This window comes from Vigna unguiculata, chromosome 4, assembly GCF_037176805.1.
Source record: "Vigna unguiculata cultivar grain cowpea cultivar isolate G323 ecotype 2 chromosome 4, ASM3717680v1, whole genome shotgun sequence".
NCBI lineage: Eukaryota > Viridiplantae > Streptophyta > Magnoliopsida > Fabales > Fabaceae > Vigna > Vigna unguiculata.
Genome location: NC_140795.1, coordinates 566,163 through 578,500, shown reverse-complemented (window position 1 = coordinate 578,500; position 12,338 = coordinate 566,163). Strand labels below are relative to the sequence as shown.

General features: G+C 33.7%; 3 protein-coding genes across 7 annotated transcripts; 2 read left to right on the top strand and 1 right to left on the bottom strand.

Annotated features, from left to right (window-relative positions):
- Window positions 1-994: 994 nt before the first annotated feature.
- On the bottom strand, window positions 995-4,029 carry ET2 (effector of transcription2). The gene is made up of 3 exons (XM_028066651.2): window positions 3,862-4,029; window positions 3,295-3,648; window positions 995-2,331 (listed from the first exon to the last, which is right to left on the bottom strand). Exons 1-3 carry the CDS (start codon window positions 3,940-3,942, stop codon window positions 1,471-1,473), a joined length of 1,296 nt encoding a protein of 431 aa, XP_027922452.1. The 5' UTR covers window positions 3,943-4,029; the 3' UTR covers window positions 995-1,470.
- A 1,176-nt stretch (window positions 4,030-5,205) lies between these two features.
- On the top strand, window positions 5,206-8,507 carry LOC114182477 (inactive protein kinase SELMODRAFT_444075-like). Its single transcript, XM_028069354.2, has 9 exons — window positions 5,206-5,590; window positions 5,735-5,895; window positions 5,988-6,082; window positions 6,160-7,058; window positions 7,296-7,456; window positions 7,646-7,725; window positions 7,831-7,966; window positions 8,036-8,179; window positions 8,280-8,507. The coding sequence occupies exons 1-9, from the start codon at window positions 5,392-5,394 to the stop codon at window positions 8,325-8,327; spliced, it is 1,923 nt and encodes a 640-aa protein (XP_027925155.1). The 5' UTR covers window positions 5,206-5,391; the 3' UTR covers window positions 8,328-8,507.
- A 587-nt stretch (window positions 8,508-9,094) lies between these two features.
- LPXA (bacterial transferase hexapeptide repeat-containing protein) lies at window positions 9,095-12,313 on the top strand. Of its 5 annotated transcripts, none has more exons than XR_014994525.1 (10): window positions 9,095-9,235; window positions 9,315-9,403; window positions 9,590-9,714; window positions 9,802-9,910; window positions 11,008-11,100; window positions 11,199-11,315; window positions 11,424-11,507; window positions 11,633-11,715; window positions 11,815-11,901; window positions 11,966-12,313. XR_014994525.1 is itself a non-coding variant. In XM_028066541.1 (10 exons), the coding sequence occupies exons 1-10, from the start codon at window positions 9,145-9,147 to the stop codon at window positions 12,083-12,085; spliced, it is 1,020 nt and encodes a 339-aa protein (XP_027922342.1). In that variant the 5' UTR covers window positions 9,095-9,144; the 3' UTR covers window positions 12,086-12,313. The 5 variants fall into 5 exon arrangements, 3 of the variants coding, with proteins under 3 accessions (XP_027922342.1, XP_027922343.1, XP_085528579.1); XM_028066541.1 differs by having other exon boundaries at window positions 11,633-11,737; XR_014994526.1 differs by lacking the exon at window positions 11,424-11,507.
- The last annotated feature ends 25 nt before the right edge of the window (window positions 12,314-12,338 follow it).

Genomic DNA, 12,338 nt, shown 5'->3' with positions numbered 1-12,338 from the left:
AGATTTTTAACTATGTTTTAAATAATAATAAATAATGAATTGAAAGACACCAGAACATAATAAAATGAAATAAACATATTACTCTATTATTTATACTTTTATAATAAAATGAATCAAATACTCTTTTATTTTATCGTTTGGAAAGAAATGACAGATTATTATCGAATCTTACTTTCTATATTTTCTACACTTTAAAGTGTGGTAAGATGGAGAAAATTCACTTACTTTTGTGGATAATATAAAGAACTTACTTTATAAAAAAAAATGAGATGAAAACTAAATGTGGATATTGATTTAATAGAATTGAACCCTTTTTGTTTGACATATATATGGTCAAATTTAATATAAACTATATTTTCTATTTGTAATACTATTATGTATATATCTTCATTATACAGTGTTATACTTATTGATAAAATTATATAAATAGATTCTTATTTGAATACCTATCAATTAAAAGTTGATATATCATACTAATATTTAGAAACCCATTTGAAGAATTTTTTAAGTATGGGGATATGGTTAATAATGTAATGTAATTAATCATAATTCTTCATCATCAATCACGTTTCATCTTTATATTTACAAACTAAATGATGAAATAACTTTTCACCCTTGACTACTAATCCATCTCAGTAAACAACACACTACCTCTTTCTTGTAAGTGTGATCTTTCTCACATAAAATTTATAATAAATATTGAGTTTAACTATGTTTTTATACATTATGAAGAGATAGAATCTTAGATGCTTAAATTTTTCAAAAAATATTTCAATCTCTTAAAATTTTTTAAATATCATGAGCATTACTTAGTTATCTGCTAAATGCATTGAACTTTGTTGATAAAATAACTATGATAGGATGCAGAAACCGATTTTTCCAGGAAGGAAGATTCATTTATTTTCCATTCAAGGTAGAAGCATAACTTTCTTAATATTGGCCATACAAACCACATTGACTCATAATTAGCGTATATATATAGGCCTCAATCAACTTGATGGTTTAAATCTCTGTCTGCATTTTTGTAATCTTAAGTGCTAAAAGAATACAATGGTTTAACATATCTATAAACTTGTACTTTGATGCTGCTGCAGGAAAACAGAGCACATTTCTGACCATAATAAACAATCGCTATTCCTACAATACAACAACAATGGGAAACAACTACTATTACATACTTCCTTGCCTTCAGAGAATTATAAGTGAAATTTCCCTAATAATACAAACATATTTCACCCTTCCAGCATCTGATCAATGCATTTTCTGCTGCAAGAATTTTTTTTTACCTACAACTGGTGGTTTGCCTTTTAAATAGATATCAGCTGTTCAGTTATGACACTCCAAGTCTAGCATCTAAACCCATCTTCTAGCAGGTCATCAGCTAGCAGCAACAGTCTCTGTCTAAACTTCAACTAACTCATTGTGGTGATTAAGCATGACACTTGTTATGCAGAAATTCTGCAGTGCCAGTTATTTCTGATTTACATGAAAGGATGCATGAATTCTTCTTCCTTTGTGCTCATGGCACCTTTTTCTTCCTTTAACTGGTTGTCTTGTACAAGCAGAGCCATCATTTAAGATGATTCCACATATATCTGTGTTTGATATACTCTCATCAACAGGACTCCCTACCAGTGTTTGTAGAGAATTTTTTACATCATAGCTGACATTTTGGTATCTGTATCCATTGCCTTTATTTTGAACAAATGCACCAACTCTCCTCCCTTTATGCTCATGGCACCTTTTCCTTCCTTTAACTGGTTGCCTTCTACAGGTAGAGCCATCATTTAAGATGATTCCACATACATTGGTGTCTGTCAGACTTTCATCAATATTGCTCTCTGACTTGGGAACCCTGGTTGCTTCGGCAATGGAAACATTAGCTCTCATTCCTTTGTGTTCGGGACACCTCAATCTTTTCTCAGCTGGTGGCCTTTGACAAATCAAACCATCATCCAATGCCACTCCACATATTTTAGCATTCTCCTGTTCCTGAACGAAACCAGTGACACTTTGAACTATCCTAGGACGTGATCTGTTAAAACTGAATACCCGAGATAGGAAATTATAGCTCTCATTGTCCGCTTTATCTAACTTGTCATCTGCCTGAGGTGCCTTGCTTGATTTAATTCGGATGCCCACTTGCTTCTGAGTAAATGGTAGTAGCACTTTGGCCACATCTGAAAGTGTTCTAGTGGCTGAAGCAATTTTTTGAAGCTTTTGAAGAATTTCTTCAGGTCTACGGATTCCATTACTGCTTGTGTTCCATGCATAATCAAATGTACTGAGCAGCTGAGCTTCTGTTCGCAGGGCATCTTCCTTGTTTTGCATCTGCTCAACATAAAAGCATGGTTTGCTCATGAAAACTTGGCATTTCTTATTATGTAAAATACAAATGCGCATTTCTTCAATCTTGAGTACAAAATTTCACAAAAAACGCATTAATCCACGTCAAGTATATAGTTCTGTTAACCGTATTTCCCAAATAAGAATTTTCATCACTTCATCAGATACTGTTGGGAATAGTCTAAATATGAGTGAAAGTTCTACATTAGATACAATAGATAAAGTTAAACACTATATAAGAATAAAGACCCATAACACTATTACCTTAAGGTTTTTGGATAAAAGTAATATCAAAAGACTTATATGTGTAAGACCAATATCATATATATATCTAGAACTACAATCTCTCAATGACTATAATCAAAACATATGAAACATAACCCAACAAATACTAAGCCCAGCCATGACCAAGGACTTCTCGTAATAATGAGCTCTGAAAATCTGTAATTTGTAACTAAAGAAATTTGGAATCCAAGTACACATAAATCCTTTCTTTATGTCATACTACTCTTATGACGTTTTTAAGTAAGCGCTTGCAAAATATATTTTGAAATTATGTGTTGTATGTTTAAATGCGTTTTTATTCTAAAAATAAGTTGGCAGCAAAACTCAGTAGGAAAATTAGCCAACATACAAAACCACCTAAAGTTGTTTCAACTCAAAATCAATTCTGCAACATGGACCAATTCCTCAATGTAAAATCAAACATGAGAGCATTACCAAAAATTAATGTAATTGGTATGTTAAAGTGATTCTAACATCACCGAAAGTGAATCCAAACACGCCAATAAGGACTTGTGTGAATTAGGCATAAGATGTTGAAGGCAATAGTGATCTAGCTTTGGGGACAGAAATACAACAAGTCAAGAATGTTCATTGGAAAGCAAAGCATCTTGATCTTATAACTTAGAAAAAGAAAATCACATGAAATGTGAGATATGTACTTACAGGAGCCCATCTATAAACGATTGAGAATCCTTGTGAAAACACTTCCTCAAACAAGGGGCGCCCCTTTTGGGGAGAAGAACCATTCGAACAGCCACTGTGCAGATGAGCACCTGTTCTGCCATAACGTTGGAGTCTTGTTCTCACATTATCAGCTTGTCCAAGGTAAACCACCACTATGCGGTGAGAATGAGGGGCAAGCTTGGAAATTTCACGCCCCAAACCACCATTGATCACAGCAATTCCAAGCTCATACACCCCTGGATTTGATTCCTGAGGAAGATTATGGATCCTGTATCTTGCACACCCTTCCTTTCCTTTGGAATGATCTTCCCAATCAGAAGGCCCAATCAGTATCTGAAATCAAAGCAAAAGCAACTCGTAACATGAACAGTTGAAAGGTCCACTCCACTCCACATTCCATGTCCACAACAACCTCGTCAAATCAAACAGTTATTAACCGTCTCCTCTACTTCTAGTCGGAAATTGCGGATTTTGTTAACAGAAAGAAAAATAAACACAGATTCACATCATTAAAAAACATTAACATAAGAAAGCACAAATTAAAACCTTCCAATGGGAGAAGCTGGAATCGTGTTTTGTGCGGTTGCATTGTTCCCTCTTCAATCTTGTGTTGACCAACGCCACCATCACCGAATAGCGCCGTCACACACGCCGTGGATGAGTTATGGCCGTTGATGATGCTGCTTTTTTGTTTCTTCCATTTAAAGCTTCCAAATACAACGTTTCTTTTTACTATTTTATTGACCAAAGTGCCCTCTTCTATCGTATGGCCCTGCTCATTATTTATTTTAGTTAATAATTGTACATTAATCAATTAGAGATGAAAGTTAGTATGACATTTAATTAATATAATTGTTATAAAATTTATTTTATATGCAAGTTTGTGATTAAATTCATCACAAAACTAATTCACATTATTAATGTATACATTATAATATGTTTTTATTATTGTGGCAGTTTGATGGTTTTCATTATAATAATATTAAATAATTTAAAATAAATTTTGACCAATAATTATTTTTTACCGTTGCAATATGTAAAGTATGATAAATAATTAGTAGAGATTTATTAAATATACTTTTTTTTTACTGGTACAAATTTAAATTTGTGCCATCATGAGAATTTTAATTTATTATTTTCAAAATTGTGTATTTGTATATATTAGTTCATTTATCTATATATAGGATACATCTCTTTGGTGTTTTTTTTTTTTCAATTTTATTCTCTATTTTCAAATTATTTATAATGGTGGGCATAACGGACTTTTGACGTGAACTTGTTTTTGGGTTTAATGAATAGAGAAATTTACAATTTTAGGGAACATGAAAAGGTTTTAATTACAAAGATGGTATAAATTTTAGTTGATCAGAATTATTGGATTTTATTTAACGCATATAAATACTCTCAATCTGATGGTAAATAACTAACTATTCTTTTATTACTAAGTTACTATTTGTTCTTTTTGACTAATTAATGACAATAAATCATGTTTTTAAAGTAAACATTGGGAATAAATGAGATAAAATCGGGAAGAATATTCATTTTAATCATTGATATTATATTAGTAATTTTAACCTTTCATTCATTAAAAATGTTTAGTTCAGTTCTTAATTAAAACAAAACTCATAATCTAATCGACCGTTTCTTACAAAAGAAGGAAGGTGAGTCGTGCACCAGTTAATGGAAGGAGAATAATCTTTAAAGAGAATAAATAATCACTATGATAGTTTTTCATTAATTAATTCATTAACAAATATGAGGTTAGTAAAATTGTTATGAAATAGGTCAAATCAATTCAATTGGACCGAAAATAGTCCATTCTCTGTTCCAATTCGGCCACACAAATTATCACATCAATCTTTCAAATTATATAATGAATAGCTCTTGTAGACTCTAAGTAAATATCTTTTGTTGGCTTATTGCATCTGCCAAATCAAACAAAATGGAAATACCATAATCAATTCTACATGGCTTTGGCCATTCTATATTTCTTATATTCATTTCTGATCTCTGATTTTTGAAGCTTCTCTTCTCTAAAACAGGCTCCATGCATGCACTAATTGTTTAGTGATTTCCATGGTAATAGTTGAAATGAGGCAAAAGGATTGTTACAGAAAGAAAGGTTGGGGTGAATTGAGAGGGAAAGTGGTGGTTGTTGCAGTTGAAGCAACCAAAGAACAAGTTTCAAGGAGTGGTTTGATGTGGGCTTTGACTAATGTTGTTCAACCAGGAGATTCTATTAAGCTTCTGGGTGTCATTCCGGTTTTCTGCTCAAGTACTTCTTTCATGTCACTTCATTATTTTCTTCTGTTATTAATAATGATTCCATATTCAAAGATGCTGACATTATCCTAAGACATGTTCTTTTTGGCACTAACAACGATGTTATTAACTGTGTTTTGTTTTGTCTTCACTTCAGACATCAGGGCACTGGGTCTCTCTGGGCTTGCTTTTGCTACAGATTGTATCACTACTCAGTGGAGATCCCGTTTAGGAACTGTCTCAGATCAAAGACAAGTTTTTGTGAATTCATGTTCTCAAATGGTGCTTCAACTTCATCAGTTTTATGATCCAGAGAAGGTTAAATCATAGCCTTTCAATAACTAAAAAATGTTTCGGTTTTTCACTATGTGCTAACATTCTGCTTCTCTGATCTGTCAACATTTAAATAGATAAAGATCAGAATCAAAATTCTTTCTGGTTCTTTTTGTGGAGCAGTGGCTGCTGAAGCCAAGAGAGCCAAATCAAGCTGGGTAATATTGGACAGGTAAGAAATAATGTAATGAACATGTTCTTTGTGCATGTAACGCCAATTCATTTCTATTTACGCACAAATGTTTACAGAAAATTGAAAAATGAAAAGAAATACTGCATGGAGGGGCTCAATTGCAGTGTTGTAGTCATGGAGCGATCTGGGCCAAACGTTCTGCGATTGAATTTGATCCTTTCAACAGCTATGGAGCACAATGCATTTCCAAGAAACTTCAAAGGCAAGTCTGAACACGAAGATACAATTAAGGGTCCAATTGTTACTCCTGCAAGTAGTGTAAAACAAGGGTCAAAGACTGCTAGTATCACTGGAACACCATTACCCTTTTCTCAGAACGAGGTGAAAAATCTGGAGGAACCTGTATCCAATTCAGAGAGTGAAATTATTATGAGTTTGTCATCCTGCGGCTCATATTTTCAGCCATGGATTTCAAATGCAATTTGTGCTGATGACGATTTTTCAAAAAACATTAACATCAACCAGGTTCTGGTTTCTCCCACAGAAGCATTGGATCATGAAGCTGTCTTAGGAGTGCTTAATTGTAAAATTGATGTGAACATAAGTAGAAGTGTTAGAGAAGCAATTTCTCTAGGCCCAAATGCCACTACTGCATCTCCTCCATTGTGCTCTATTTGTCAGCATAAGGCACCTTTGTTTGGGAACCCTCCAAGATGGTTTACGTTTGCTGAACTGAAACTTGCCACTGCTGGATTTTCACAGGAAAATTTTTTGGCAGAAAGTGAGGTTGGTTCTGTACACCGTGGAGTCCTATCTGATGGCCAAAATGTTGCTATCAAGCAGTATAAATTAGCTGGTACTCAAGGTGATGAAGAATTTTGGTCAGAAGTTGAGGTCTTAAGCTGCACACAACATCGTAATGTTGTGATGCTGATTGGGTTTTGCATGGAATATGGAAGAAAAATTCTGGTTTATGAATATATCTGCAATGGATCTCTATATTCTCATCTTCATGGTAAATATTTTGAATTTCAAACTATTCAATAGTCCATGTATATAGAAAATGGCAAGCTTCAGTCTTTATTTACACAAGTTAAAAAAGAACCTTTTGCATTACAAAAACTTGCACAGATTAAAGTTTTCTGGTTTGCAAAGCTTTTTGGCATATTTTGTACGTCTTAGAAGGTGCAATTATGTTACTGTAGTTAATAAGAATATGCATATTAAAATCTCAACAATATGGTTCTTGCAGAAAAGAATGAAAATGTATTGAATTGGTCTGCACGCAAGAAAATTGCTCTGGGAGTAGCTCGTGGGTTGAGGTACCTTCATGAAGAGTGTAGAGTGGGTTGTATTGTGCACAGCGACATTAGACCCTGCAATATCTTCCTTACTCATGACTTTGATGCATTAGTATGTCCAAGTTCAATTACTCTTTATTAATTTTACAATGATCTATGTTTTAGTTTTATCAGAACTAGTAACTTCATCACTTTTTAGTCCTTGTTCTTCTGTTTGCTGCTGTGTCACTTGCCTATGCAAATACCAAGAATCTTGGTTTCTGATAATATTGATTCAGCTAACTGTGACAAATGGATTCAGGTGGGAAATTTTGGGCTTATGAAATGTCATACCAATGGAGAAATAAGGGTTGTGGAAAGCACGGTGATGGGAAGACTCGGGTAATAGTATAAAGCAGTAGCAGTATTTGAAGAAAATTTTGATTTTGTCTCTGATTAGTTTTGGAAAGTGATGATGAAAAGTTGGTGTTGCATGCACATGCATAGGTATTTGGCTCCAGAATATACTGAAAATGGTGAAATCACTGAAAAAACTGATGTTTACTCATTCGGGGTGCTATTACTGGAGCTTCTTACTGGATGCAAAGCTTTGGATAGAAACCAGCAATGCCTCCATGAATGGGTAAGCTTTTTACAGTTCATCATATTCAGAATATGTGAAACAATATAGTGAGTTCAGATATTTGGATAGGGTTTGGTTGAGCGAGGTGACATTGATGAAGTTGTGGACCCAAGAATAAGAAACTGCAGCATTAATGAAGAACTTCGTCGCATGCTGCAATGTTCCATTTTATGCATCCAACACGGTCCTCATTTAAGGCCATCAATGTCTCAGGTTGAAACATTATGTTTTTTTTTTTTTTAAATTATATTTTATTGCATTGGTTCCTCTTAAATTAATCTATAGTTCTTTGAATTATGTTTCTCTCCTACAGGTACTCCAGATGTTAGAAGGTTATGTTTTGAAAAGTCCAAAAGAATGAAGAAGAATTGAGAAAGTTTAAGGTGAAGCTGTGTGGTGGATCGTGATGAAGTCGAAACATGGATTTTGATGAAGTTATTCATATTGTTCTTAATAATCAACGAACTTGAATTTTGACTTTTATTGTCTTTTATAAACAATTCATTTTCTTAGTGCTTTTATTTGTTTGCCAATGAATTGAAGAGGTTTTTTTTTTCTTGTGTGTGTTTTTGAACTCAAATAAAATGCATGTTTGGTGAAATCTATACTCATATTTACACTTTCCACTCCTACTCTTAAATACAATTTGATTTAAAGAAATAATTTAACTTTTAAATTTCTCATAAATTTAACTTCTTTTAATTAAGCTTTTACTTTAAAAAATTATGTACATTAAAGTAATATCGTAATGATGTATCTAACAACTAATATTTATCAATAAAAAAATTTAAAAGGTTAAATTGAGTTCATTCGCAAGCATAATACTACTGAGAAAGAAGTTGTGAATTCTTAAACAACAGTAATTAGTAAAAAGAAAAACAGATAATATTTATTTTTTTGAAACAAGTTATAATTAGTTTTTGCAGAAATAGTCTTAGCGGAAATAGAGTATTAGGAACAATCTAAGTTTAACATGAAACAATCTTAAATAAACATTGTCTTAAGATTTGTTTAGATTAAACATTTGGATTAAAAGTATTGTGAAAAAGGTTGGAATATATATATATATATATATATATATATATATATATATATATATATATATATATATATATATATAACCCCTTTTTGAAAACTCCGATGATGGAGAAATAGTGTGGTGATGTTGGAAAGCAAAGATGTCGTGGTCGTTCCTGAAAGCACGCAGTCGCTGCCGCTTTTCCCTTTCTTCTGCGCTCCATCACTCTCGCTTCTTCTTCTTCTCCTCTCGTATGTTCCCTATTCACTCAATTCATTCAAATTTCTCTGTTTCTGCTTTCACCGTGAGTTGTTTGTGCGAGCTACGCAGAGACGAACCGGGTTCACACTTCCACACTCACAAAACCAAGTCTTATCCACCCTACTGCCGCCGTTCACCCTGATGCCGTCATCGGTCAAGTACTTCTTCCTTACACTTTCTCCCTTTATTGCTTCAACCAAAGTTTCCTCCTTTTCTACTCAATTTCTATTGGGTACTTCAAATTCTGTTTCTCCACACTTAATGTGTATCGCACGCACTTTATTAATCCAATGTTGTGCATTAATCAAACATATTTTCACTTCCTAACCAAATGTTGTGCTCAGGGTGTTTCGATTGGTCCCTTTTGTTCTGTTGGCTCCTCTGCAAAGCTGGGGAATGGTTGTCGACTTTATCCTGGAAGCCATGTTTCTGGAAGTACAGAGTTGGGGGACAATTGCACGTTGATGACGTGAGTTTAGGATTCATACCTAAGATCACTGTTTCAGATAAGGTTTTGCACTTCTGAATACTTCTTTTTTGTACCATTATATGATAGTGGTGCTGTTGTTGGTGATGATTATCCTGGACGCACCGTCATTGGAAGCAATAACTCAATAGGATATCATGCTGTGATTGGTGTCAAACCTCAAGACCTGAAATACAAGGTATGCTTCACATAAACCGGGTGATGTTTTTATATTTTTTTTGTAGTTTCATGGATTTTTCATTGACTTTGGTAACTGTCTTGTTAACATACACAGTCATTCCATAGAACCTGATCATTGAATTCAGAATCATGGTCTCATTGTTTATTGTGTTATAGATATGAGGTTGAATATTTCTTTAGTCAGGAAGAATATGTAGTGCTCAAGAAAAGTCTACAAAAAGTGTTTGACTTTCAGTATTTCTACCTGTAAAATCCTGACAAGGTCTTTGCAGAAGTATTGAAAGATTTTATATTTTTCTAGAAACAAAGCCTTAAGTATGGTTTGGACGCACTTTTATCTCTTTTAATTTGCTTGAAGTTTTAAAATGCCTTTCTGTTTTCAATTTCTTTTGTTCTTCTCTTCCTTGAGTTGCATTCCAATTTGTTATTTTTTCAACCCATTCTTAATTAACTGGTTTCAAACCCCAAATGTTTTACTGTAAATTTTGCTTCACAGAGATGCATTCTAGCAAAGCAGATTGATTTAATTTCTTTTTCTTCCAACTTTAATAAGCAGTCTTATTCAATTATTACAGTTTGTTTTTATTCTGGACACAATAATTAAGCTTAAGCTTGTTCAGAAAGGCATAGCAATGGTATTAATTAAATCATTGACTCGACCCTCGACTTGAAAGTTCATTGTGTTTGAAGGATGGATACATCAGACTAGTGTGCTCTTCAATACCATGTTGAGGATCTAGACATAGTAAAAGGCTAGCTATTTGGACAAAGTGCATGATTGATTTTGATTCATGTATTACGTTGTCCTTTTCTGGCAGTAGAACTCATTATTTTTCCTTTGTGACTTCGTTACTGTTTGCCGATGTGCTACATTTCTTTGTGGGTGCAATTTGTGAGAGTTGTCAACATATCTATCTGTTCGGAATATCTTGCTATTTGCAGGACATTATTAACTGGTTATGTTGTGTATCTGTATTAACCTGTGTATGAATCATTTTCAATGTTTGTGTTCATGTTAAGGGTAGAAAAATTATGTTGTTCATGTCTGGCTTATTTTGGAAAAGATGTAAGCTCTTTAATGTGCCTTTCATGCAGCAAGAGGATGAATGTTTCCTGGAAGTTGGAGACAATAATGATATTAGGGAACATACTTCAATCCACCGATCTTCAAAATCAACTGATAGGACGGTGAGAAGTAATTTTTTACAGTAAAGAAAAACCTTAGAAATTTTGGGAGTCATAAAAGTACATGTACCTTTTGATACTCACCCTGATCATATGATCAGGTTATTGGTAATGGAAATCTTATAATGGGGAGTTGTCATATTGCCCATGATTGCAAGATTGGTAACAACAATATTTTTGCTAACAACACTCTTCTAGCTGGGCATGTGGAAGTGGAAGTAAGTTTTTAAAACCTAAATCATTCTTTTATGATAAAATATGTTTGTTATTTTGTTGTGTTTTAAGCATGGAATTTAGAAAATCAACTAAAACTCTTTGCATTGGAGGACAATGTTCACACTGCAGGTGCAACTGTTGTGCACCAATTCTGTCATATTGGTTCGTACTCTTTTCTTGGTGGTGGTTCTGTGGTAGGTTTTTCTGTTAATATACCCTTATTGAAGAACTGGTTAAGCAAATACCTTTTTACATTGCCAAAATGATCTAGAATTACTGAGGTATGCAACTTCAGTGTGATGTTCTTACATAAATGAAGGTTACCCAAGATGTTCCAACGTACGTGATGGTAGCCGGAGAAAGAGCAGAGCTTCGTGGTCTTAATTTAGTGGGCCTTACACGGTGTGGATTCAGCAGTGCAGAGGTTTATCACTTTTTAAATTTAGTTGCTTTAATTATATTTTCATCACCACTAAACAAATTTTTTGGGTAATGTTTCAGATCAGAAACCTGAGAACAGCTTATCGAAACTTATTCATGCGCGTTGATGCGAATGCGGGGTCTTTAGAAGAAAGGATCGCAGAAGTGGTATTATTTGTGTTTGTCTATTTCTTCCTTAGGGTGGATTTCTCATTGTAAGCTTATTCTGCAGGAGCTGCATGAAGAATTGGGTCACGTTCCTGCTGTCCGTGCTATGTTGCAGTCTATTCGCAACTCATTTGCAGAAAATCGTCGTGGAATATGCAAGATTAGACACTGGAATGCCTCTTGAAGCATGCTGTGCTCACTTCATATATATTAACATTAATTGAAGAAACAGAAATAAACGGAGTTTACAATTTTGCAGATGCAATGTAGTTTACAGTGAATTTAGTTTACGATGGAGTGCTTCTTTTCATTGCGGAATTGTGAAAGTTTTGTATAGGTACTGAATATCATTCTCCGAACACATTCTCCACATAATAGCCTTACTTTGCATAAATTGTCACTTTTTTTCAAATCAAGTTTGCCTTGAAATGTATAAA

Excerpts from the sequence above, each read along its gene's own strand:
- LOC114182477 (XM_028069354.2), top strand. The coding sequence starts at position 5,392 with ATGGTAATAGTTGAAATGAGGCAAAAGGATTGTTACAGAAAGAAAGGT. Across the intron at positions 7,457-7,645 it reads CTCATGACTTTGATGCATTA|GTGGGAAATTTTGGGCTTAT; the intron begins GTATGTCCAAGT and ends AAATGGATTCAG. Across the intron at positions 8,180-8,279 it reads TAAGGCCATCAATGTCTCAG|GTACTCCAGATGTTAGAAGG; the intron begins GTTGAAACATTA and ends TCTCTCCTACAG.
- LPXA (XM_028066541.1), top strand. The coding sequence starts at position 9,145 with ATGTCGTGGTCGTTCCTGAAAGCACGCAGTCGCTGCCGCTTTTCCCTT. Across the intron at positions 11,101-11,198 it reads CAAAATCAACTGATAGGACG|GTTATTGGTAATGGAAATCT; the intron begins GTGAGAAGTAAT and ends TCATATGATCAG. Across the intron at positions 11,902-11,965 it reads AAGAAAGGATCGCAGAAGTG|GAGCTGCATGAAGAATTGGG; the intron begins GTATTATTTGTG and ends CTTATTCTGCAG.
- ET2 (XM_028066651.2), bottom strand. The coding sequence starts at position 3,942 with ATGGTGGCGTTGGTCAACACAAGATTGAAGAGGGAACAATGCAACCGC. Across the intron at positions 3,649-3,861 it reads CCAGCTTCTCCCATTGGAAG|ATACTGATTGGGCCTTCTGA; the intron begins GTTTTAATTTGT and ends CTTTGATTTCAG. Across the intron at positions 2,332-3,294 it reads TCGTTTATAGATGGGCTCCT|ATGCAAAACAAGGAAGATGC; the intron begins GTAAGTACATAT and ends TATGTTGAGCAG.